Below are 23,679 nucleotides of genomic sequence, written 5' to 3' on the forward strand. Positions count from 1 at the left end.
TAAAATATTTTTGAAAAATCTTGACATTTGCATCTCTGCAAAAAAGTGTTTAGACTGCCTTTTGGGGCCCTTTAGGGGCTTTTTCTATGAGACATGGGCTGCAGGATATGGGCCCTGCTTGGTAAGGGGTGGTGAGTACAGCACTTACTGGGGGATCAGAATTCATGAAATCTGGTGGCAGGAGGAAAATCTAACGTTAAATGTGCAAGATGTTGAAGCACTCAGCCATGGGCTGAATCATCAGTAGAAAACAAGAAAAAATCTACAGGAATTGCAACCAACTGAGGAATTGCACCTCACTGCGGGGGCAGCACAGCTAACGTTCTCACCGCTGCTTTACAAAATGAGGGGTTTCATTATTCTTTTTCCACTCAAGTCTTCCCTCCCCTCCTTTTTTTTTTTTTTTTGGCATTCAGTCTGAAAACTCTTCAAGGCAACGAATGCACCTTCCTCCACGGTTTTAAAATGCCCAGCACAACGGGATCCTGATGTTAGCTGAAGACTCCAGGCAATATAGTTGTTAACAGTGATAGGAGAGAATCATTCTGAGAAAAGCTCTGACTAATTTCCCATTTTTCTTTTTCACTTAATTTTGCTATAAGTCTCATTGCTATTAGTGGTGTTTAATCATATCAAGCGCTAAATTCAGGACCTTTTAAAATAACCATTTTTATACTTAGATCTTTTTAAAAGCCAATAGTTCTCAGCAAGAGCTCAGAATATTGAACTGCTTTGAAAGCGCTGGCAAAATGCAAAACAGAGCTGTTGCTCTTTAAAAACATGCCAAATTAAGTCAGAGAGCCATAGAAATAAATCTATAGCACACCATTCTGGTACTCCTCATGTGACATAGAGAAGCAAAATTACATAACCCAAATGAGAAGCTAGCCAAATATAGTTTATTTGGCAGGCTTTGAAGACTAGGCTCTCTGCATTCTTTGCTTCTGTGCATAAATAAACACAGAATTTTCCCCCTCTCACCTTGATAGCATTGTGAAGGTAGAAACCAAATTCCTTACAAGTGTGCATGCCCTCTTGGTTTGCAGTTATTCTGTATGGGGATTTAATGTGGAATCAGTGTGGAGAGAGGGTGCTACGGTGTGAGCGAGCGGAACGATGGCAGGACTCATCCTACGATGATCTGCAAGGTGCTGTTCTCAAGCATGTGCATTTTCTTCACGTGTCAGAGCAACGTGCATCCGAGTGGGACACTGGCACCAACCGTCTCACTTTGGATGTGCATCTGCTTTGGTGTTTCTTGGCGGGCTTTGCTGCCGCGCTCTCGCTTTGGCCCTCGGGTTTTGCAAGCAGATATGTGAAATTGCTGCTCTGCAGCCGTCCTGCTGCCCGCCCCAGGGCTCAGCCGAGCGCCCTTTCAACTGCAAGCAACAACTACAGCTGAAAGAATGGCTTTGGTCTCTTTCTTGCAGTGGGTAACATTCTGGAGGTCCTCAGAACCTCCAAAATGGTGCAATGAAAGATGCGAAGCCTTTCTCTGCCATGAAGATCTGCCTTCCCAACAAAGACTTGTTTTCATAGGGGTTTTTTAACAGACAGGAAAGGCACCAGTGGGCTTATCTGCATTTCTTTCATACAGTAAACACACCCAATAAGTCTTAGCACTATGAAGCCTAATTTATTGAAGATTATTACACTTTTCCTGAGCAGCAACAATAATATTTTTTCAAATGATTTTTTTTTCTAGGCAGACATCTATGACTATTGATAAAAATGACCATTGTTGAAAACACCATAATTAGAAAACACCTCATGCTTTTTTCTTCAAGATAAAGCAGGGAACAATGCTATTGAGCATTCTCTTTGAAAACAACTAAACCAACACTTTTTAATCACAAACTGCATTCAACCTAAGAAACTACATCTGCATTCTGACAAACATCTGTGTTGGCTCCAGGCCTGTTACTTATAGAAGAGCTTTAAGAGAAGCATTTAGGAGTAAAGCAACTGAATCCCAGAGCTTCTGAGGTGGGTAGGGACCTCTAGAAATCATTTGGACCAAGCTCCTCCTCAAGCAGGGGCAGCTTAGCAGGTTGCCCAAGGCTGTGTCCAGATAAATGTTGAGTATCTCCACGGATGGAGATCCCACAGCCTCCCTGGGCGACTTGCTCCAGCGCTCAGTCATCCTCAACAGTTAAAAAGCATTTTTTCTCATGTTTAAGTGGAATTTCCTGTGGTTGATTGGGCCCATTGCCTCTTGTCCTCTGGCTGGGTACCACGGAGAAGGTCTGGCTCTGTGGTTTCTGCACCACCAGCAGAACAGATGAGGCAGAAGTTGTTTTTCTTGGTGAGAGTGTGGGACTGAAGTGCTGTGATTGTCATTTGAATGGCGAAAAGCCCACTCAAATGGCAGGTCTTCTGACATTTCCTCAAGAGAGTCAGTGTCTGCAGTCAGTAGGGAGGCAGTTACTGTCCAATATGTTTTTGAAATGGGGCAATACTCAGGTTTCTCCATAGCATGTTTCTAATCATCAAGAGATGCACGAGCTTGCCAGCTCTCGGTGCTCAGTTACCTGGATGAATACGAGAAGATGGGATGATGTAAATAAAATCTGTTCTCTGCATAACCGCTTTGTCAAGTTTTCATTTTACGCATCCCTTAAAATAAGCCAAAACCTGTAAAAGATGCTCAAGAGCACTTCTTGTGATACTGCAACTTGGCACAACCAGCTGTGGTTAAGGCTTTGCTGCTTGTAGAAAGTTTGCACTGTTCAGGAAATTAAACTTACCTATGACACTCAGTTCTGCACTGGCAAAAATAACACCGTGTCTGTTTTCTGCTACGCACTGATACATGCCGGCATCTGCCAAGCTCACATTTGTGATTGTAAGTGACCCCTGCTCTATCCGAATTCTCCCCTATAAAACACAAAATGAAATAAGTAAGTAAACCAGGAGCCCCCTCATTGGAGCACACACCCAGCAGGAGTTATGTCATATCATGGTTGATCAAAAATGAAAGAAAAAAAAGAGTAGTAATACAAGGAATTTGCATGCTACAATCTATTTGTCTGTCAACTGAATTTATGTCAGGTCAGATACTAAATGGAAAAAACAATACAGTAGTTTGTAAATGCAATTTAAATTGGAGGATTTTTCCTTGAGTTGATTTAATACCCAAACCATTTAGATTAATATCACCTTCAAGTAGACAAACTTAAATCTGAAAATGCACTTTTTTTCTATGGTGGTGTATCATTGCCAAATGTATTCTTTAAAACATGTTATTAGCATAAATGGCCATTGAGACTACTAAGAATAGTAGTAAGCTGGTCCAGAAAGAAATATTTAAAATCCACTGCAGTTTACTGAAAAAGAATACATGTAATATACTTTAATAATTTAATGATCTTTTTCTTCATATCTGCCACAATCATGATTTAAGTACAAGACCATCTGCTATTGACCAGCATGAAGCAAGTAAAATTAGTGTGTGGAACCAAGGACCATGCTATCATTTGTCAGCCTAAGGATATGGAAGTCATGTTATCAATTTTAATAAGTACAACAAAGTGTTCCCTCCCTCCCTCCCCAGGAGTTTTGCCATTAAAAAAATTATTTATATATATATGTGTGTGATATATATATATATATAAAATACAAAAAGAGCTATTGGCTTTCTACTTGGCTGTAGGGTGGGAATTTAATGTTTGTGCAATCTTTACTAGGGTTTCATCAATCAAGGCAACAAAACGGGGAGTGGGAGGAACGCAGGGCCATGGTTTCGTGGCCTCGGGCTCCACGTGCCTCAGGCACCGCTGCGCGCTGCCCGCGCGCTCACCTGGGCCCGCAGGGGCTCGCCGTCCTTCAGCCAGCTGTAGGAGGGCTTGGGGCGCCCGCTGGCCCGGCATTCCCACTCCGCCGTCTCCTCCATGGCCGCGCGAGCGTCGCTGATCTTCTGGATCCAGCTGGGCTGAGCTGCAAGGCAGAACAGCGAGTTGGAGCCGAGCGCTGCCTTGCTGCCCCGGGGAGCGAGCGGCGACGCTGAGGCCCAGCCCCTGTGGTGAGGGAGGCTTCCTCCTTCCGCGTCCTTCAAAGCTCTCCGCTTTAGCAACCACCTTCAAAAACTGCAATTTACCACCTTCTCCACACTGAAATGAAGGTTAAATTCTGTACTTTAGATTATTTAGCTATACGCACTATTTCAGGTCAAAATCCTACCTTCTCCTCTTTCTAGTTTACAGCCAGTTCTACAAAGTACTGCCATATGCAAGAGAAGTCTGTGAAGTCAACAACTGTATCAACAACATACAACTCTGGAACATTAGAGAACAGGCAGATACTGGAGCTACATTTTGATAGATTTTGGTGAAAACGATCATCACCTGTTCTCAGGCACTTATGATTACATAATTATGTTTTTAGTTGTTTCATGTATATCTTTTTTTTTCCTTTTTAACCATACAGCTGAAGTTTGCAGAGAATATTTCAGCTAAAACTGCTGAGTGTTTCTGAAGACCATACAAAACCCTGAGGTTTTTATAATACCTTCTCAAACCCCATCTGTCCAGATTTATCTCCAATACTTCTCAGAAAGTCCCACGAAAAGACAGTTTTACTGGTCATTTGCCCCATTTTGACATCAGAAAACCTGAGAGACTTGGCAGAAAGCTAGTGCCAGCAGAGGTCTCCAAGAACCTGGTTAAATGCTGTTCCCATATAATCAGATAAAGACACATCTAAGACAACTCAAACAACGACAACAAATTTGTGTCTCCTTTGGATAGGGAGAGGAGTCAGAGAAAGGTCTGAAAGGATAAATTTAAAAATACTCTACAAAAATGGTAAGTTGAGCATAGATTTGGTATGGCTATACCTGAAACTCTGATATTTTAGGTATAGATATTCTAAAATACTCTACAAATACTTTAAGTCCTGTGGACTCTACTGTAAGGCTCTGCCCAGGGTATGGCAGATGCATGCTGAGTCCCGCAGCTCCCGTGGAGAGTATTGCCCTGACCACAATATCTGCAAACAACGAAGCACAGACAAGAGCTACAGAAATTTGCACAGAATCTTAAATATGGCACGGGCAGAGCTCCAAGGGGCTGCCAGGAAAGCACCAGCAGCAGCAGGAGCCTGCAAACGCCGCACGAGCTGCTGAGCACAAGGGGCATGCGGTGCTCACTGCCCTGACTGCCCCTCCTGACCCTGCAATATTTTAAGCTTGTTTATTATCTGTACCTAAGGAGATACGAAAAGAAAAGTGTTTAAACATAGCAGGATGAAAGTCAATTTGTCATTTGGAATAAGAGCCTGAAGGATTGCACTGAACCGCGACTCTCCTTCCTCAGCTGCAGCGGCTCCCCGGCTCAAGGACATGTGCAAATCACCTGCACGTTCCCACAACTTCAGACTCATCATTTGGGATGTAGGCACCCTCCAGAGCCAGCATGACAGCCCAGGACTAAATCCCACCCAAACCCGGCAGAGCCCATTGCTTCCCAGGAACGTCTCCAGCTCTGCTTCTTTTCGGGAGACATCTCTAACTAGGTCAAGCTCTCCTTCCAACAGTTCATTTGTGACACCACCAGGCATGCTCCCCACTTAATCTTGGAGCAATACACCAGGGCTGGTTCATGCAGCAAATCCGCCTGAGCCACCGAAGGAGAGCTGCCATAATATAATGAAATTTGACAGCCCCCCATTGGGGCTCCTAGCAAGGCAGGGGAAAGTGACACAAGATTTCAAGCAGGATAATTAAAAGAATTAAAACAAGGATATAAAACCAGCCCTATGCGACAATATTTTTGGGTACAGCTACATTGCTCAATACGATGACGAGGTCTAATTGGTGACTGGTAGCGCTCTCCTGGAAAAAAGTCCTTCGTGCTACTGCAGTGGGGCTGAGAAAACAGCAAATCTGTTGTGTGATGGGACTGGAAACATTTTGACCTTGCAAGGAAAATTTTGACATTACTGGCTTTGATTGGAAACATCATGAAGGAAAGATGTGTCTGTCAAGAAAGAAAAATACAGAGAAGCTCATAAAGAATTTATGTGAGTTGCAAAAACAATCATATGCTAATTGTACAAAGAGGAAGAGTTTAGAAATATAACGATGACCCATATACCTTTTTTTAAAGAAAGAAATATTTTTCCAAGTTCATGAGAAAAATCTTGAATTCATACTCAGGTGGACAGAAGAAAAAAATGATGGCACAGGTTAGAAAAATATCTTTTAACCTTTTATCACCTGACAGTCTTCACAAATGCAAAGTGGGGCATTTTAGACCAGGTATTAAGAAAGTTTACCCAAACATACTGTTAACTCCTAAAAAAAAAAAAAAAAGAAGTCTAGAATGTGTCTGTATGTGTTGTATAATTTGAAAGGCAAAAGCAGACACTGGAAAGCTGGAGCAGAAATATATCCTAAAAGGCATTTGAAAATGAAATGACACAGCCAATGATGATGCATCACATCAGAAATAAGTAACAAAAACGAAGAATTATGGGAGCAATGTGAAAAATAAAACAGTAATAAATCTGTATCTTTGTATTCCTCTGCGAGTTCAGAACAGCCAAAAAGGCCAAAGCAAATGAGGTTCTAATACATATACAGAATCCAATTCTGTGTTGGTGTATATTGATTTCAGTGCTCCTAAGCCAATTTATAGTGGCTGATGACCTGGCACAGGCTGCGTAATTCATCATTAGGAGGGAAGGCTCGATGACCATTCGTCACGACACCTGCTCAAAGGATGCGGAGATGGGCCCGGACCCCAAAAAAGCCTGAAGACCAGAAAGCCAAGCAGAAGAAACAAGCAAAACAGATTAGGAAAATACACACGTAATTAAAACTCAAGAAAGCAGGCACAGCATAAATTTTGTGCAGATAAGCACACACATCATCCTGGTCCAAACAGGGACCCGTCCCCTGTTCGTTAGCGCTCCTAATGATGGCAGGGACCTGCTTTCCTCGCAGTCACTGATGCTCTAGACGCAGCCACCCTGGGGGGCTGTGATCTGTCTGGGGATTAGGAGTTCCCTTCACAACTTTATTTCTTCACTTTATTTCTAATTTCGCTTCTCCTGGCAAAGAGCTATTTTTACAAAGCAAAATGACAATAATTGGAATCCTTTTTCTGATCCATTTAAAAATTGCTTTCTTTATATGCAGTTTCCCTTGGAAAGGAAAAAGAGGGCAGAAAACCACATGTTTAAGTGGTAGCTAAACAAGAGGTAAATTTACACAATATTTGGAAACCATGCAAGATTGGAGAACATTAAATAAAATTAAGATGGAGATGCTTGAAGGAAAGAACGTAATTGTCAGTGTAGCTACATAGCAGGTAACGAACTGGATTTTCTACTGAGGTATGCAAATTATAATTAATAATATTATATACTCATGCTATTTATGTTAATTTTCTTGTATTTTTATCAGCCCAATGGCTCATTTTGTTTCAAGTGTTTTAAATTTTCCGCAAATGGTTTGTGATGTGAGGCGGAACCGGAGCCGAGGCATACGACTCCCTGACTCACACTTATGCAAATCTCTTTTTTATACCTCAAACAATAATAAAGAGCATAATATGATTTACATTCCAGGTTGTTTTATGCTGGTCTACAGAGTGGCATAAAGCTCTAGCACGCACAAAAAGGCGGCGCCACTGATGAAAGTGGGTCTCTCTTCTCTCTGAAATCAAGGAACTTTATAAAATACTAGTGGGACCTTGATTGGGAACGTGTTTAACCTGACAAACGGCACAGCTGCCTAAACGAGTTCTACTGAATATTTTACAAAACGCTGCAAAGAATCATAATTAGTTACAAACAAGTCTGTTTCTTTGCTAATACAGATGCTGCCATGCCGACAGTTTTAGCAATCATTTCAGCCATAATCTTCTTCTCATCTTGTCTGTGGGAAACAGGCTCTGCAGGGACCTGCCGGTGCAGGAAAGAGGAAGGATGCCTGGGATGACATTGGCCACCTGAGTCTGCACAGGGTCTGCGCTGCGGCATCATGGAGATGATCTCTCTTAGAGAGATTTTTCATCTTTGATTTGGCCGGGAACATAGATCTCAAAACGCATCGTTCTGGCTGCAGCAGCAGCAGGTACCTACAGCCGTGCAGTTCCAGCATGGACTAGGGCCACCGCAGGAACGATGTGCATCCGTCCAGCTTCATGTCTTCCAGGCAAGGAAATGAGAGTTATCAGAGCGTTTCATCTCTTTACAGGGCTGCATTTTCTTCAGTGACGCACGGTCCACACAGAAAAGCCGCTGAAGTGGAGCCGAAGTGGCCACTTTGTGCAGAAAAATTTGTATAAAAAAAAGCAGCACTGCAACTTGCAACAGAGGCACGGCCCGGCGAGCCGGCTGCGCGCCTGCCAGTGCTCAGCCCGCGCTTTGGAAAACCTCGGCCTGGCACCGGCCCACCAAGCAGGATCTCCCTGAATCTCCATCCAAAAGAAGGGTTTCCAGACTCAACACCAAGGAGACAACATCCCCAGAGGTAACAAAAAAGCCTCTCCTTGACACTGTTTTTTCAGAAAGAAAAAACATTTCTTTTCTAAAATTAGCTAGGGAAGGCAATCTTGCTTACTGCACTTCTGCCCAAAACGGCTGTTTCCTTTTCACTTAGGGTATAAATTCTTGCCTCACACAGGGTTCTGAAGTTTAAAATGTACAAGCAGTTAGATTAAAAATAGCAGCAGGACAACAGGGGCTTCTGGAAGGGCGTGTGTTGAAACGCGGATCTCACAGTGCTGCAGCCCAGACCCCCAGCGCAATGAGGAACCCAAAGGCAGAGCAATCGCACTATCCCACTTACAGGTACAATAATCAAGAAAACAGGTATTTGTCACTGTAAATGTATTAACATTAGCACATTTTCTATCGTGTAGAACTATCTATCAAGTAGGACATCCGGCGCTCAGAACATGTGCCGCTGGAAAACACTCTCTCATCAGGGCGCAAGGCACAGAAACCGGAGGAGGAAAGGATCTCTCACATTTAATTAACCTTTCCCGCTGCAACGAGAACATCAAACAACTCCAGTGTTACTGATATGCTAACAGAGGGAAAAAAATAAACATTGATACAAGAACAGAATACAACAAAAATCAACCTTTCCTGACAACCTCCAGGAGCCCTGGAAGACGCTGACAACGGAGGCACGGCTGGGTTATCTGCAGCAAGCAGGCAAATGCGAATTTCATTTTATTTTTCTTCCCCCTTTTTTTTTTGCACTATGCATAGAGGCAGATAACTCCATTTAAAAGAGGAGCACGGTCAGAGGCAGATCATAATCTCCAGGGCGCGCGCTGTGATGGAGCATTTCACTGAGTAATGCAGCAAGTAAGTGACAAGTCTGATTTTCTGTATCAAATCCTCTGGAGTGTTCCCTTCTCCGGACGTGAACCCCTGACCTCCGAAAACAACCTGAAAAGCCTCACCAGCATTACAATTATATTTTAGCAAAGATACAGTATTTCTCAGCTTTACAAAGAAAAACGATTAAAGGAAGATATTTTTGTTCAGCTTGAGCTATTCATATAAAATGTTGGTAGGAAGTTGTTTTCCACAGAAATTTCCAGCACTGCATTAAACTTGAATCCAGTTGCAGAAGGTAGGTTTTAAAAAACAATCCATTTGCAATACTAAATTCTTGCCAAACACAAGTTATCCTTGAAAAATGAGACACTTACAGACTAGGAACTCATCACCATGAAGGTCACAGCAGCGAAGACAAAATTGGAATCTATTATCTTAAAAAATATTAACTGGTACAGGTTACAGGCTAACAGCTCCAAAGTCCCCTGCTCACCTGAGGAAAAGTGGATGCAAAGATAGTTCCCAACCTTACAAGTACTCACTATTCTTTCCATAAAATCCTTAGCTGCTTTGCAGAAATTACCTGTATGTGTGCAAATTGGCAATAGCCATGCTAGTGGCTGTGCTCTAGCAATGGCATCCCGGCTGGTTGCTTAGGCTATAATCCAGCATATGCTCCGGTGGTCGTATAGCAAAGGCTTGATTTGCTGTCTTGTGCAGAAGGCAGTTTCGATGCTGGGATACACAGAACAATATGAAAGAGAACTCTTCTCATCTAGTTTCCACTTGGGAAAAATCGGGACAAAAGTGCAGTTTGTGGTGGCAAGAAACAAAAAATTTGCAATTCTTTTAATATAAAAAAAAAGAAAATATTTTGCTTTGTTCCCAAATTCTCCTCTTTACATAAAAGATTTCACTTTGGTTTTATGGTATTTAACCCTTTTTTATGTTCCCTCATTTTATATTTTAGTAATTTTTAAAGAAAAAACCCTGCTATTTTGAAATGGAACAATCAAAACCCCAGAAGACTAAAACATTTCTCTATAATACATTAGGAGAGGGGAGGTGGCACTGCTCATCCTATTCAAACCAATTTAGTGAAGTGTGTGCTGAAACTTCTTTTTTCAGTAGCAAATTTACTACAAACCAAAAAACATTTTTCCTATCTCTGGCGTTCAACCCAACCTTCCCAGCTAACAGAAGTTGGGCCCTTAAGAACATTCTTAGTAAGGGAAAACACTGAATTTCTCACTGTTGTGTCCAATACAGAATGACATTGCATTGACGGTCCTGAAGCTAATAACATGGTAGCAACAAAACAAATATTCTTGCAATTGTGGGGAGGTCTTCAGAGGCACAAATGTGGGGCCAGTGCATAATCTGTAGCCTTCTCCTCTCCAAAAAACATCAGTCTGAAACTATATACCAAAGCAAAGCCCATCCTTACCTCTAAGGAAACTTTCTGTGCCTCAGCACAGCTCCAACTTGGCTCCTGCCAGCTCAATCCATTTCCCCCAAGCTAATACGATGTGAGAGATGGGGCTGTTTCCAACAGAAGATTGTGGGTGAGCAGACAATTCTATTAGGACTGAGAGGCACCAACACAAGTTTAAAATAGAAGGCCCACAGAGCTGAGGTTTTACATTTATATTGTGCTTGGATCGATGCCTGTGATCCGATCGCATCGGGAGCAATGTGGAGTCTCCAGGTGGGAAGGATTCTGCAGGTTAAATCCTGCCTTCTTCAGCATGGGCAGCAGTTACTGCTGACCCCTCTTGAAAGCAGTCCCGAGCCACATAAAAGCAACTACCATTTATTAACACAACCTGGAAATGATACCTATAGCGTGGGGCAACTACTATGTAATAAATCACAAGCTGCAACAACCATCAAAATGCTGCACCAGAACCAGTTTTACATTTGCTGCTAGAAAGAAGCAAATAAGCTCGTGCTTTCTGCACGTTACCATGCCAATGTCCTTCCAGCAATATATTTGTGTTTTCCAACAGATCGGAGCCTCAATCAATATGCACCATTCAGGCTTTATTTCAAATTACACCCTTTCTGAGAAGTACTGTTTGTAAAGCAAGTAATTTAAAAAATATCCCCCCCAAATGACTTGCTCACAAAATATTTACTGCATATTGCATTTCATGCTATAAAACCCTCTGGATGCAAGCAGTCTGCTTACCATAAAATGTCAGCTGTCCTCGTGCCACGTTCTTCCCTCTCACATTTTCAGCTATGCACTCATAGAGTCCAGCATCTTCCTGCTGAAAATTGGGGATTTCGAGGACTCCACTTGATCTGTGTCTCCTGGCTTTTCGGGGTATTTGCTTCCCATCTGCTCTCCTCCAGCTAATGGTCGGAACTGGGCTAAATGGGAAGAATACGGCAAAATAAGACTCAGAGTAAAAACTGTGTCCTCTTACTGACTACTACCTCATACTTACAGAAGCAGAAAAATAGCTTCCAAGGATAAGTAGACTTTGATCCCGTGAATTCATCCTGCAAAAAGCAAACTCGGGCTCTAGACAAACTGAGGTTTCACTTGGAGATCTGGGCTCTAATCCTGGTCCAGCAGCAAAGCCAACCTCAACTACTGCTTAAGATGAAGTAGACCCTGTGGATCACAGTGACCCTTGCATATCTCCTTGCATTCTCCATATCCTTGGGCTTATCTGGAGTGAAATACATCATGAATCTATTTGGGCCACAGCTTAGGGTCTTATCCTGATGCTTGCCTGATCAACTTGATTCCATTTCATGGCTGAGAATGCTGGAAGCATGGTGAGGCTAAATTCTCGGCCAAGATTCAGGACAGTTTTATTCGAGGTCGTATGTGTGTGTGTATATATAGATAAAATAAATTAAAATACGCATTTATACAGTGGTGCCTCACTCACATAGTGCCAAAAGCAGGAGATGCTACATTATAAACACACTGTTTCCACAATGTTTTAAGTTTGGTAGCTGCTGGTACCAAAGCAATCCATTTTCCTGACAGTCCTGTATGTGCATCTTAACAGTGTTGGAGATACTTACTACAATTGAGACTGACCTGTTTTAAGTGCTCCTTGGAACAGAAGAGACTCACATACATCTTAACAGAGAAAGTCATGACTCTTCTCCTTGAGAGATTAAACTTTGGAGCCAAGTGAGCAAAAGTTCCCACTCCCCAAGTGACAAATGCTAGAAAATATTGCACCTTTTGAGTAAGGTGAGCAATCAGTGCAACCTGTGAATGCCACAATACAACAGGATAAAACTGAGCAAGTGGAGGCAGCGATACTGGATGAGAACTTACTTCCCCAAGGCAAAGCACTCCAGCTTCACTGTTGTTCCTTTCGCGGAGGGAACCGTTTCTGGGAACTGCACCTCTATTTTTGGCTCATACTCTCCCATCACGCCTGTGAATGTAAAATAGATGCTAAGGCTTGGCTGAATTTTTGCAATAAATTCGCAAGTGTTCCTGCACTAATGCGGAGCTGTTCCATACATCATTACTTGCCCAATTAATCCATTCATTTTAAGCACAGCCTGTTGCTAACAGCCATGTACTGTAAGCTCTTTTCCCATTTACTGCCAGAGGAAAATTTGAACCACTACTCCATACCATCTGCCGAAGATTAAAATTTCTTCATGGCTCTGTTACTTTTTGTTTTTGAATATTTGGGATTTTTGCAGGTAACTTGTAAAATAAGGAAAACAATAAGAAGTCAGGTTCACTGCCTTTTAAAAAATGAAATGCGGAACAAATAACCATTAGAAAAAGTTTTAAAAGCATTGGAGCTAATCAAGCTTTCTATTAGCTTCAAGAATTTAGATGCTCAGAGATCATATACTCTTTGGCTAATTTCTTTATCTTTTACTATCCTAGTAAATCATGCTTTGTGGCGGTCTCTTTATGAAATTGTGTTTAAAAATTTGTGCACATAAAAAGGCCATTATACTCATGATAAATTGCTACACTTCTAGTCACTGCGCTGTCTTAAAAGTGGTACATGTAATTCCACCAATAGTGATTACGGGCTAATTGATGACTGCAGTTGAGGCCCTCGGCGCTGCTGGAGCCTTGCCCAGCGAGCTGGCGGCCGCGAGGGCTGCAGCGCTGCCACCCGCACGAAGGCCCGAGCGGCACCGCGCTTCTTATCCGAAAACGCGGTGCCTTTAGAGAGCATCTGGCCACGGGTGCTCTGTGCTGCCCACTGCGGTCCAAAAAGCACTGCGTGATTTGCACTTTTAGAGGTGGCATGAAAAGCCTTTTTGCTTTGCTTTTTTCTCAGTCAGGGACCTTTGCAGCTAAAAGTGCTCGGTATGATGCTCACACCAGATCTATCTTTACTTGCTGACCTCGACATTACCTGCTCTGCTGCAATACGTCACTGTTCCTCAGCACGTGGCTGTCAAATAAGCACTGCTGCCGTGCTCCGTGAGAGCAGCTGCTCCCTCATCCAAAGGAGATGTGTTCGTTAAGGACACTGATACTCTCTCTCCGTACGTGTCCTGGCAAGCATGCTCGCCAGGAACCCCATTCGCCAGCATCCTGGAGTGTCATGCAAAGAACAACTGCAGTATTCCTCAGCTCTCTGCACGTGCACGCTGCAGTCTGCAAGGGCTGCTCATGCCACTTGCCATCAGGCTAAGAGAACTTGCCAACTCTTCGATGTACATATCTGAAGTGCATTGTGGAGAGCTTTACTTTTTGTGGCTACCATTGCAAATCCAAGTTGCACAGATTATTTAAACTGGGCCAGGTGAAATGCATTTGTGGGAGGGAATTTTTAAGATGGACAAAGGAAAGGCATCTTTTTTTCCTAGCTCCTAATGCACTTTGCATGCTATATCCTCATCAGATAAGCTCTGGCTGAGAGGCAGAGCAGGGTGTAATACCAAGTGAGGCGCCTGCCTCCACCTATAGTCCCCCAGAGATTTATGGCCTCCCAGAGAAAAAATAGTCTGGGGAAAAGTAATGGGATAAGAGGCACCTTCTATTTCCACAATATAGCAACAGGAAAGGAAACCTGATTTCTGCCACCAGGAGAATGCACTATCGGTTGCAAAAAGCCACTGCAAATAACATTAGGTGATCTATAACTCAAGAGCTAAGCCATGAAGCACAGGTGAGCAGTGCAATAAGCCCAAGGAATGGGATGTGCTCTGCACACCTGCATCTTTCCCTCCACACAGTACAGCACCAGAGGCTGGTGTTTTGAAGCAAGCAGTGCTTTAAAAAAAAAAAAAAAAAAAAAAAAAGGCATTTTTTCAGAATGATTCCATGCAAGTAAACCTGTGACAAGGGTGGCAGATACTCAACATCAAAAGTCAAAGTGATTCATGACTCAATCTAAAAAAACAACTGCCGTTAAGTTTAAAAAGAAATGCAAAAATCCCCTTGCCCGACTCTCCTAGAGGAGAACAGAGTGTGCGGACTTCAGAAAAAAAAATTAAATTTGGCTGGCAGGGCCAAACTTACTTTAAATTAAACTACAGATTTAGTGTGTTTAGTTTACCAGAGCTGGAAAAGGGGCCACAAGACGATCCCTATGCCAAGAAGGAGGAATTTTGTAAAATGCCCAGGGGTGACAACGGATCATTGCCTGGAATATAGCCCAATACTGGATTTCTATTATTGGAACAAACGTCTTAAAAGTTATCCTTTAAACAGACACTGCACATTAACATGCAAATATACTTTTCTACTCAAAAGGGAGTATGATACAAATCAATTCTCTGTATAAATTTAGAAATTCTCTTTTGGCTTTTTTCTACTTCTTTGTACTATTGCACAGACTACTAAAAATAGCATTAACTCTGCTGGGAAATGCAATCCGTGCTAATAGTTACTGAAACAACAAAGCGCTTTGGTTCACTTTTGGGCTGCATAAAATAAGCAAAACTAGAATCTAAATTCTAAATTCTAAAATGCACTTGGATCCTGAACGTGGATCTCTTGTCCGTGCCTTGGTTCCGCACCTACCGTCGTTCCTGAGCAGCAGCGGCGTGGGCGGCCCCAGCGCGCGGCTGTTGGTCACCGCGTTGGTCACCACGCACGTGTAGTTGCCTGCGTCTGACGCCTCCACCTTGGCGATGTAGAGGTTGCCGGTGTCCTGCGAGACGAAGCGCCGCTGGTCCTGCTGCACGAACGACGGGTACTCGTTGAAGATCCACGCGTAGGTGAGCTCTGCAAACACACGGGGCAAGGCGTGAGTGCCAAAACCGCCTGGCTTTGCCCGGGTCCCATCACTGTGGCTATAGAAACACACTTCCGAGCCTGCACATGGATCCAACACTTCCACCAAACCCCGTGGAAAAAATGAATAACCTTACCACCCTACCACAAGCATTTCACCCTTTCTCCCTTTTTCCATTTCTTTCCTTCCCTGTTGAAGGCTCTTTGGAGGGGGATCCTCCAAGCCACATTATCACACCCTCAGCATTTTATTCCCTTGGAATTCCCCAAACAGTAAAACCCTAAATGAAGTAGCTGCAATATTCTATGTGACTAATTAGATAATATTCCATGTTTTATAACAGCTCTTTGAAAGATATTTGAGCAATAAGAAATGACAGACACATCCATGCCGCAAGTGGTTGCAGAGTTTCTAAGTGAGGTTAATGCAATATAACCCTGTTATATTTGCCTAGGACGAAAGCCCAAACACACTAAAAACACTTGAAGAACTACAAGATTGCTGTAGTTTTCTAAGGGAATGCTAATTATCCTAAAAAGCATTTTCACAGTTAAATACTCTAATGAGTCGTAACTGTAATTGACCTCAACTACCATTAGATACTTTTGAAAATATATTCTGCCCTCATGTCCCACTGTTTACACATATAAGAGGCTGAATGCAGATTGTTGGCTTTTATTTCTTTAACAACAGGATTATAAAATGTCTGCTTCGACTTTTAGGAAGATATGATAATTATGTTTATGTGGGAATATCTAATCATGATATTTACACATGTGCATCGAATTATAAGTAACCTCATGCTGATGTCAAGAGGATACTCAGCACAAACAACGTAGCACTTCTTAGCTAGCTTATTATTTTGTGGAAGTAGTTTTTTTTTTTTTTTTTAATTTACTATTGGTGAACAATTAACTTGAAGTTCCAGAAACATCCAGTGATAGGCAAACAACCATTCCTGCTCTGGAATACCTTTATATATGACTGCATCCTCACACAACAAGTTCATATTAAAACCCCCCAAACTCTCTAATACTACTGTGTTTTGCCTCGAAAGTATAAGGGGGAACTAACCATGATTCCCAATAAAAACACAGGCATGAGCTTGCATAATGTCATTAATAAAGATATTTCAGAATAAGCAAGTTTTTTGACTCTTGTTTTTCTGCCGGAAATTAGTGTTACCTTAATCATTAAGGACCCTCTGATATACAGGGTAAGTATTTTCATTTCTGGTTTATACCCATGTGTTTCTGAGCTGAAAATGCCTTTAGCTTGCAGAGCTCCTGTCTCTTTGCCGGCGAGCAATCGCGAGCTCTGTGCAAACTCCACTTCGTCAGCTCCTCTCTCCTCACTTTTAAGACCTTCCAGCCCTGTCATTATACATCACATTGAGAAGGACACAATCATTTGTATCCTTGACGAGGCTGGAAAGCCTGGACAAGCATGTCACAAAAACAGAAGCACACATGAAGTGTGCAACACAGGGAAGACAGATCATCAGGAGCATGACAAGGTTGGGATCCTGGATTTCTCCACACAGAAGAGTCCAGGCCAGGCAGATCTAAAGTGCCCCATTTTTGGACTGCAAAACTTCAAAACCTTCCCCAAAGCCCTCTTCAAATTATACTAATTTTAGCTACACAAAGTGAGGAACCTCAGGGTCAAAATCTTGAACATAATAAAGAACCGATGTTAAACAGCTCTGCTTTCCCTCCACTGTAGCAACGCAATTTCCCACAAAGATACAACTGCCTGATTCACACAGCCTTAGATATATTATACATTATTGTGATATATTTTAAACTGGCTAATTCTCTATCGTGGGACTTATGAAATGCAGAGTATGAGAAATGAAGCAGACTGGAATATCTAGAAGTGCATTTGCTTGTGTAGCAGCATGTAAATAAATACTGTATCAGACTCACTTTGATTTCCTTAGAGATCTTAGTGCAATATTTATGGCTTTTCAAACTTGACGGATTTCTTTTGATAAGGTTTCACATACTAATTGCTCTGTAAGTGATAGACAGTTCACATCCCATAGACAATTTGTAACCACTCTGTAAACAGACACTTAAAATACAGTCGGAGATGGCTTTTGGTGACTTGGAGTGATTGAAATGTTTACAGAAGTTATCAACAAGGAAACTTGCAGCACAAAGAATGAGGAGCAACAAAACAATTTATGATTCTCAAATTATGCATTAAACTATGCAACCTTGAGGAGCGTATTGCAAACTTCCTTCCAATTTTGGTCCCTTTTCATGCAATTTTACTTAATTTATGACGCTTTTAATTTCCCCTTTAAAAGGCACATGACCAGGCCTCTCCAACACAGAATATTGCACACACATTTCTGAGCCATATCCACAGCTAGAAAAAACAAGCACAGACTCCAGCAGGCCCAGTCCCATGGACAACAGTAACAACCCTGACGTGTCACCCACCACAAAGCTGTCCCTTATACTTCTACACACACCTCGCTGTTCTCGTGGGCCAAATTTTCATGCTATCTCAGGATGTGAAGACTTGGGAGGTAGATCTTCACTTCTGTAATGAGCATCAGAAAGGATGGGAGGACAAGGTGAAGGGTTGTTGGTACGGGATTCACCTGTCATCTCTGTACCTGTGTTGTGGAACCACCCGTCCCATTACCAGATGATAGAATCATAGAACCATTATGGTTGGAAAAGACCTTCAAAATCATGAAGGACACCAAACCCCAATGACTACATGGATCACAGAGTGGTTAAGGTTGGAAGGGATCTCTAGAGATTATCTCGTCCAACCCCTCCCTGCTCCAGCAGGGGCAGCTAGAGCGCATGGCAGAGGGTGGCATCCAGATGGGGTTTGAAGATCTCCAGAGAAGGAGACCGCACAACCTCTCTGGGCAGCCTGTTCCAGGGCTCTGTCACCCTCACAGTAAAGAAGCTCTTCCTCAAATGGAGGTGGAACTTCCTGTACTTCAATTTGTACCCATTACCCGCTGTCCTGTCACTGGCCACCACCGAGGAGAGTTTGGCCCTCTCCTCCACGTATTCTCCCTTCAGGTACTTATACATATTGATCAGATCTCCTCTCAGTCTTCTCTCCTCTAGGCTAAACAGGCCCAGCTCACTCAGTCTTCCCTCATATAATAGATGCTCCAGTGCCTTAATCATCTTTGTTGCTCTACACTGGACCCTCTCTAGAAGTTCCACATCCCCCTTATACTGCGGAGCCCAGTACTCCAGGTGCAGCCTCACCAGAGCTGAGGAGAGGGGCAGGATCCCCTTCCTTGACCTGCTGGCGACACTGCTCCTGATGCAGCCAGGATCCCATTGGTCTTCTTGTCCACAAGGGCACATTGCTGACCCATGGTCAAGCCCTAATCTGTCCTGGTGCCTCCTCAGGTACAGGACCCTGCACTTGTCCTTGTTGAACCTCATGAGGTTCCTCTCTGCCCAACTCTCCAACCTGTGTAGGTCCCTCTGAACGGCAGCACAGCCCTGGGGAGTGTTGGCCACTCCACTCAGTTTGGTATCGTCCACAAACTTGCTGAGGGTGCCCTCTGTGCCCTCGTCCAAGTCACTGACAAACAAAGTGAACAGTACCGGGCCCAGTACTGATCCATGGGGGACAGCACTGGCCACAGACCTTCAACTAGACTGAGCCCCATTTATCACAACCCTCTGAGCTCTGCCATCCAGCCAGTTCTCAATCCACCTCACTGTCCACTCATCTAACCCACATTTCCTGAGCTTCCCCATGAGGATATTATGGGAGACACTGCTGAAAGCCTTGCTAGAGGCTTCTAATGAAGAGGTGCCTTTGTCTATCCAAACCCTTGCTGATGGGTTACACACACACTCCTAGTACAAACACAGCATGACCATTGTTGGAAGTAGGAAAGTTGATTTCTTTTTGCCGAAAGAACGCAAGAATCCATACCCAGGATGCTAGGAATTGCTCTAAGTGTCTAGAGCAATGAAGGCGAGAGGACAAGGATCGGGAAGAGCATGATAGACCTGCTCATCACTTGCACATGGCAAGGAAGCCCATGGAAAAGTCCCGTTGGCCTCGAGCGAGGTGAGATGAAGGTGGAGAGCACATCATGCAGGTGTCACAAGCTGAACGTCAACGGTTTCACTCAACGCAACGGCGCAGAACGGGCGACGAGAGAAGCAGTGCTCTGCTCCCGCATGGGTTCTGTCTGGCAGAGACACCCAGACCTCCTGCCTTTGCATTTCCACATTCTGATTACTTCATTTTTCTTAAGTATTTTATGAAAAACTCCACTGAAGTCCTCCAAATTCAGCTCCCAGAATACTTTCTGCTCAAGCCGAGAAAAACAGTCAAAACAGCACAAATTTTGAACCTTAAATGACACCATGTTGTGAAAAAAAAAAAGTTACTGAAAATTGAACAGAAAATCTACTATGAGTAATTATTATGATTAGACCCTATGATGTGCAAAAATAATACTCGCTGGTATCTTTTTTTGTCACACTATTTTGTCTTCACCTTGCCTTTGCTTTAAAGAACAAGAATTTTTTTTTTACTCTATTTTTTTTAAACTCTCTTCCATAGAGACAGGACTGCCACTTAAAAACGTCTCTGTAGCTATTATGGGAAAAGCCATTAAAACATCATGATTATGGTTACCATAAAACTGAATGGAATAGTGAAATTCTGAAATTAATATTATCAAAAAATGGGGATCATTTATCATTTTTAATAAGAACAGTGTGCTACAATACACTATATTAGTTTTTACAGGCTTTACTGAAAGTTACAGAGATTAATCCAATCATTAATGATTCCTATAATTTATGTATTATTACCTACTATGTCATTCTCAACAAGCTGAGCAGGCGAGAACCGTTATTCAGGGCGAAACAAAAGAACTGCAGCATTTCCTGTAAATTTTGATGTGCAAGAAATATGCTTCATTACACATGGCAAGAAGCAGATAGGAAATTAAAGTTATAGATTAAAAAAAAAAAATTCCTTCAGTCCAAAGCAATGCTAATGATAATTGTAGTAGTACAGCATTTTGGAACAGCAGCAAGCAATTCCGAGGCATTTTGAAATGAAAGGTGGAGTTCAGGCCAATAGGTTAAAAAAAATGACAATTTCAATTCAGATATGGTGAATACTGCTCTGGGATTGAGGCTGCACCATTCTCCATTATGTACTTTCACAAAACTATCATTGCTATTTTATTTTGCAAACACGATTTTATTTTAAATGTGGGAATTGCTCAGGTTTTCCTCTCTGTTTAATTCCATATCTCTGCTTTCACCTGTCACAGATGAGCTGCTTGATGTACAAGGGAGAGCAACAACAAAGTTGTGAAAAAGCATTTTTTTGGGAAAAGCTATTTGCTTCAGCCCCCAGCTACTGCAGCACCACTGAGGCTAGCACTGGTGGTAGCAAGGAAATGAATTCAGCATTATGTTTTTATATGGTTTAGCATTAATACATGTTTCTTGGCCCTCTAAGCATTAACGGGCACTGCATTTTGGGTTTCCAGTAGAAAGGATGAAGCTGCCCCAGCTGCATCTGCTGAGCTCCACGCTTGGACCTGCTCAATGGTTCTTTAGCACTCAGACGCCACGATAATTACTTGCAGTATGAAATGCTGAATGTAGCTCATAACTCCTGCAGCCCCATCAGTTCATCATCCCATACAGCTGGGGCCATGCACACTGCAGGACTACACATGCTGCAGGGCCGTGCATGTTGGGAGCTGGACTCCTCATGTATCAGCTGCAAATGCAGCAACCTCCTCTGCCAGCTCTGGCAGAAGGAGACAGCTTTTTACCCGTCTTCATCATAGCCTGAAATCTCTTTCATCTTTGAAAAGTAGGCTAAGTCTCAGAGCTGTGGAACAGCTTGCCTGCACGAGCACGCAATCAAACTGAGTTGGCAAAATCAATTAATGCATTTATCCCTTTGGAAAATTCCCTGGACTGGAGCCGTGGCATGAGTGACACAGGATGACTCGTGGCTCCACCAGGGCTCCTGCAAGGAGCTGGCCTGGCTCGAGCACACGGGGCCAGGCAGGAGCTGTTGCTGCAGCCCTGGTCCCCCTAACGTGCATCTCACCCTTGAACCAGACACACACCTAAGAATGCTCTGGTGATAGCACTGTTGTATAAACTCCAGAAAGACTCATTTTGCTGAACAGCCTGTCAGCTTGTTTTTTTTTTTTTTTTTTTTTTAAACTCTGATTGCTTGCAATTCTTAGTGTTCAAATTTCTCAAGAGGTGCTAATAGATTATTTTGATAACTTCCGCAAATTCAGGCAATGATAAAGTGTAACTGATGATGTGATGGACATCCTGTGAGTTCATTTGGTATTCTTCTCTTGCTTACTAAATTCTGCTGACTGCTTGTAGGGGACGCTCATAATTTCACAATTTCACTGGGATTTGATTGCTTAATCAACCTCCTTTAGCCCCATGAATAACATTAAAGGAGCTGGAACTAAGGCTTAATGCATGACAACATAGTGTCCGAGTGCAGTGAGAAAGGGAAAACAAAGTATTACCATGGAAATGCGAATCTCCAGCGTTACATACATTCTTTGCCTTACCTGTAACCCTTAAGTTCCCTTCCACCGATCCCAATAGCTTATCTCCAGCTCAGCAGTGCAATCTTTGGCATTTCCTTGAAATTTTTGCATTCTTTCCTAGCTTTATTGCAATAGCAAAACTGCATGAATAATGTAGGGTACACATTAGTTTTGAGCCTAGCCTATGTCATTGCCCAAGCAGTACTTTGAATCAATTTATTTTCTTTTCTTTAATATTTGCAAAAGAATGTAAAAGAATTAACCTGGAAGGAAAAATTACTCAGGAATTCTTCCCCTTGACTCTTTGCTCTGCACTCTCCATCTCACAAGGCTGGTCAGCTAAGCAGCGTCACTGTTTGATGAGAGAAATGCAAGGCATATTTAGGACTTTTGCTTGCAACTCAATTAGTAGCTGTTATGGGAAATATCACTCCCACGTACCATACTCTCTGGAACCAATACAACCAACCAGATCAGAATCCAAAAAGGATTCAGGAGGACTTAAGGCAATAAGCTAAGTGGGGTAATGTCCTTCCAGCAAGGATGCGAGGGGGTGGTGGTGGGCACTTCCCGGGTTCCCTGCCCTGCTCCCCAAGGGACCCACTGCAGAGAGCTCAGCACAGGGGCAATCCCACAGGTTGCAGGTCCTCACTACCTGAGGTCCCATCAATAAGCACCTGTATCTGCTGCATCTCCATTTTCCTGTACGTCTAAAATAGTTAAATATTGGATGGCTGCACATAATTGATCCAGCTTATCTCTCGCAGGCAGAGCCCATGCCCATCGATGAGTGGCTTTGCCAGCTGCTATAGCAACGGCAAACGTTAGTGACGCCGGCACCGTGCCACCGGGATGCTGACAAATCCGCACCGCTTCCCTCGGGGAGGGAGACCAGCAGCAGCCCTCAGTTCCCACCCAACGGAAAATATCATGCGATGGAGAGTCCCGTGTCCCTGCAGTTATCATACACACGTAAACATGTAAACATGCATCGCTATTTCTAAAGCTTCTGAGGCCTTCCTGCCCCCACACCAACCTTGCATATAAGCTGACAGGTCTTGGAAGAAACTGCATTTTTTTGTCAGACAAAGTTCATAAATTGATCTACAAAAATGTATATCTTAGTCAATAGAAACCCCTAGCCCCCCAAACCAACAGTGACGCGAGCCCTGCGCACAATTGTCAAGGAGCTTCAGGAGCTGCTGAAGCAGGGAGCCTCCCCAGGCTGGCATTTCACATCACTCCAGGTCACGCACTTCTGTTATAGCTGAATATAAACCTGCTATAAACGTGAATTTTTGGAGTTAGACTCAATCCAGTGTAACTGCTCCTCAATCAACAGATCTGGGGGGTGATCGAGTTCAGCCCAACCTCAGGGGCAACTTGCACTGGACCCAGGGAGAGCAACGCACTGCAAACGCAGAGATGGATGGGCCGGGGACTCACTGGCACTCGGAAGAAGGGAGTTCAGAATTAAAACTTATGTCCAGCAAGGAACTTGCTGGGAAACTGCCCCACAAAGCCATGCTGGAAGGAAACACCACTTGCACTGGCATAAATGTGTAAACTCTTCCCCTGCACAACTGTGGCTTACGGTGAAATAAAGATTACGGGAACGTCTTACCC

At 43.1% G+C, this 23,679-nt stretch overlaps 1 protein-coding gene across 2 annotated transcripts in view; it reads right to left on the bottom strand.

Moving 5' to 3' along the window:
- Positions 1-23,679, bottom strand: part of LOC104572130 (contactin-4) — a 119,205-nt gene that overhangs the window by 46,590 nt on the left and 48,936 nt on the right. For both annotated transcript variants that reach the window (XM_088532076.1, XM_088532074.1), the window contains exons 5-9: positions 15,278-15,481; positions 12,605-12,707; positions 11,489-11,673; positions 3,800-3,936; positions 2,748-2,877 (exon numbers count right to left, since the gene is read on the bottom strand). In XM_088532076.1, coding sequence (XP_088388202.1) covers positions 2,748-2,877; positions 3,800-3,936; positions 11,489-11,673; positions 12,605-12,707; positions 15,278-15,481 — 759 coding nt within the window. The remainder of the gene's footprint in view (positions 1-2,747; positions 2,878-3,799; positions 3,937-11,488; positions 11,674-12,604; positions 12,708-15,277; positions 15,482-23,679) is intronic.

Source organism: Tinamus guttatus, unplaced genomic scaffold (genome assembly GCF_059628265.1).
Source record: "Tinamus guttatus ecotype Peru unplaced genomic scaffold, ASM5962826v1 Tinamus_guttatus_pri_ptg000451l, whole genome shotgun sequence".
NCBI lineage: Eukaryota > Metazoa > Chordata > Aves > Tinamiformes > Tinamidae > Tinamus > Tinamus guttatus.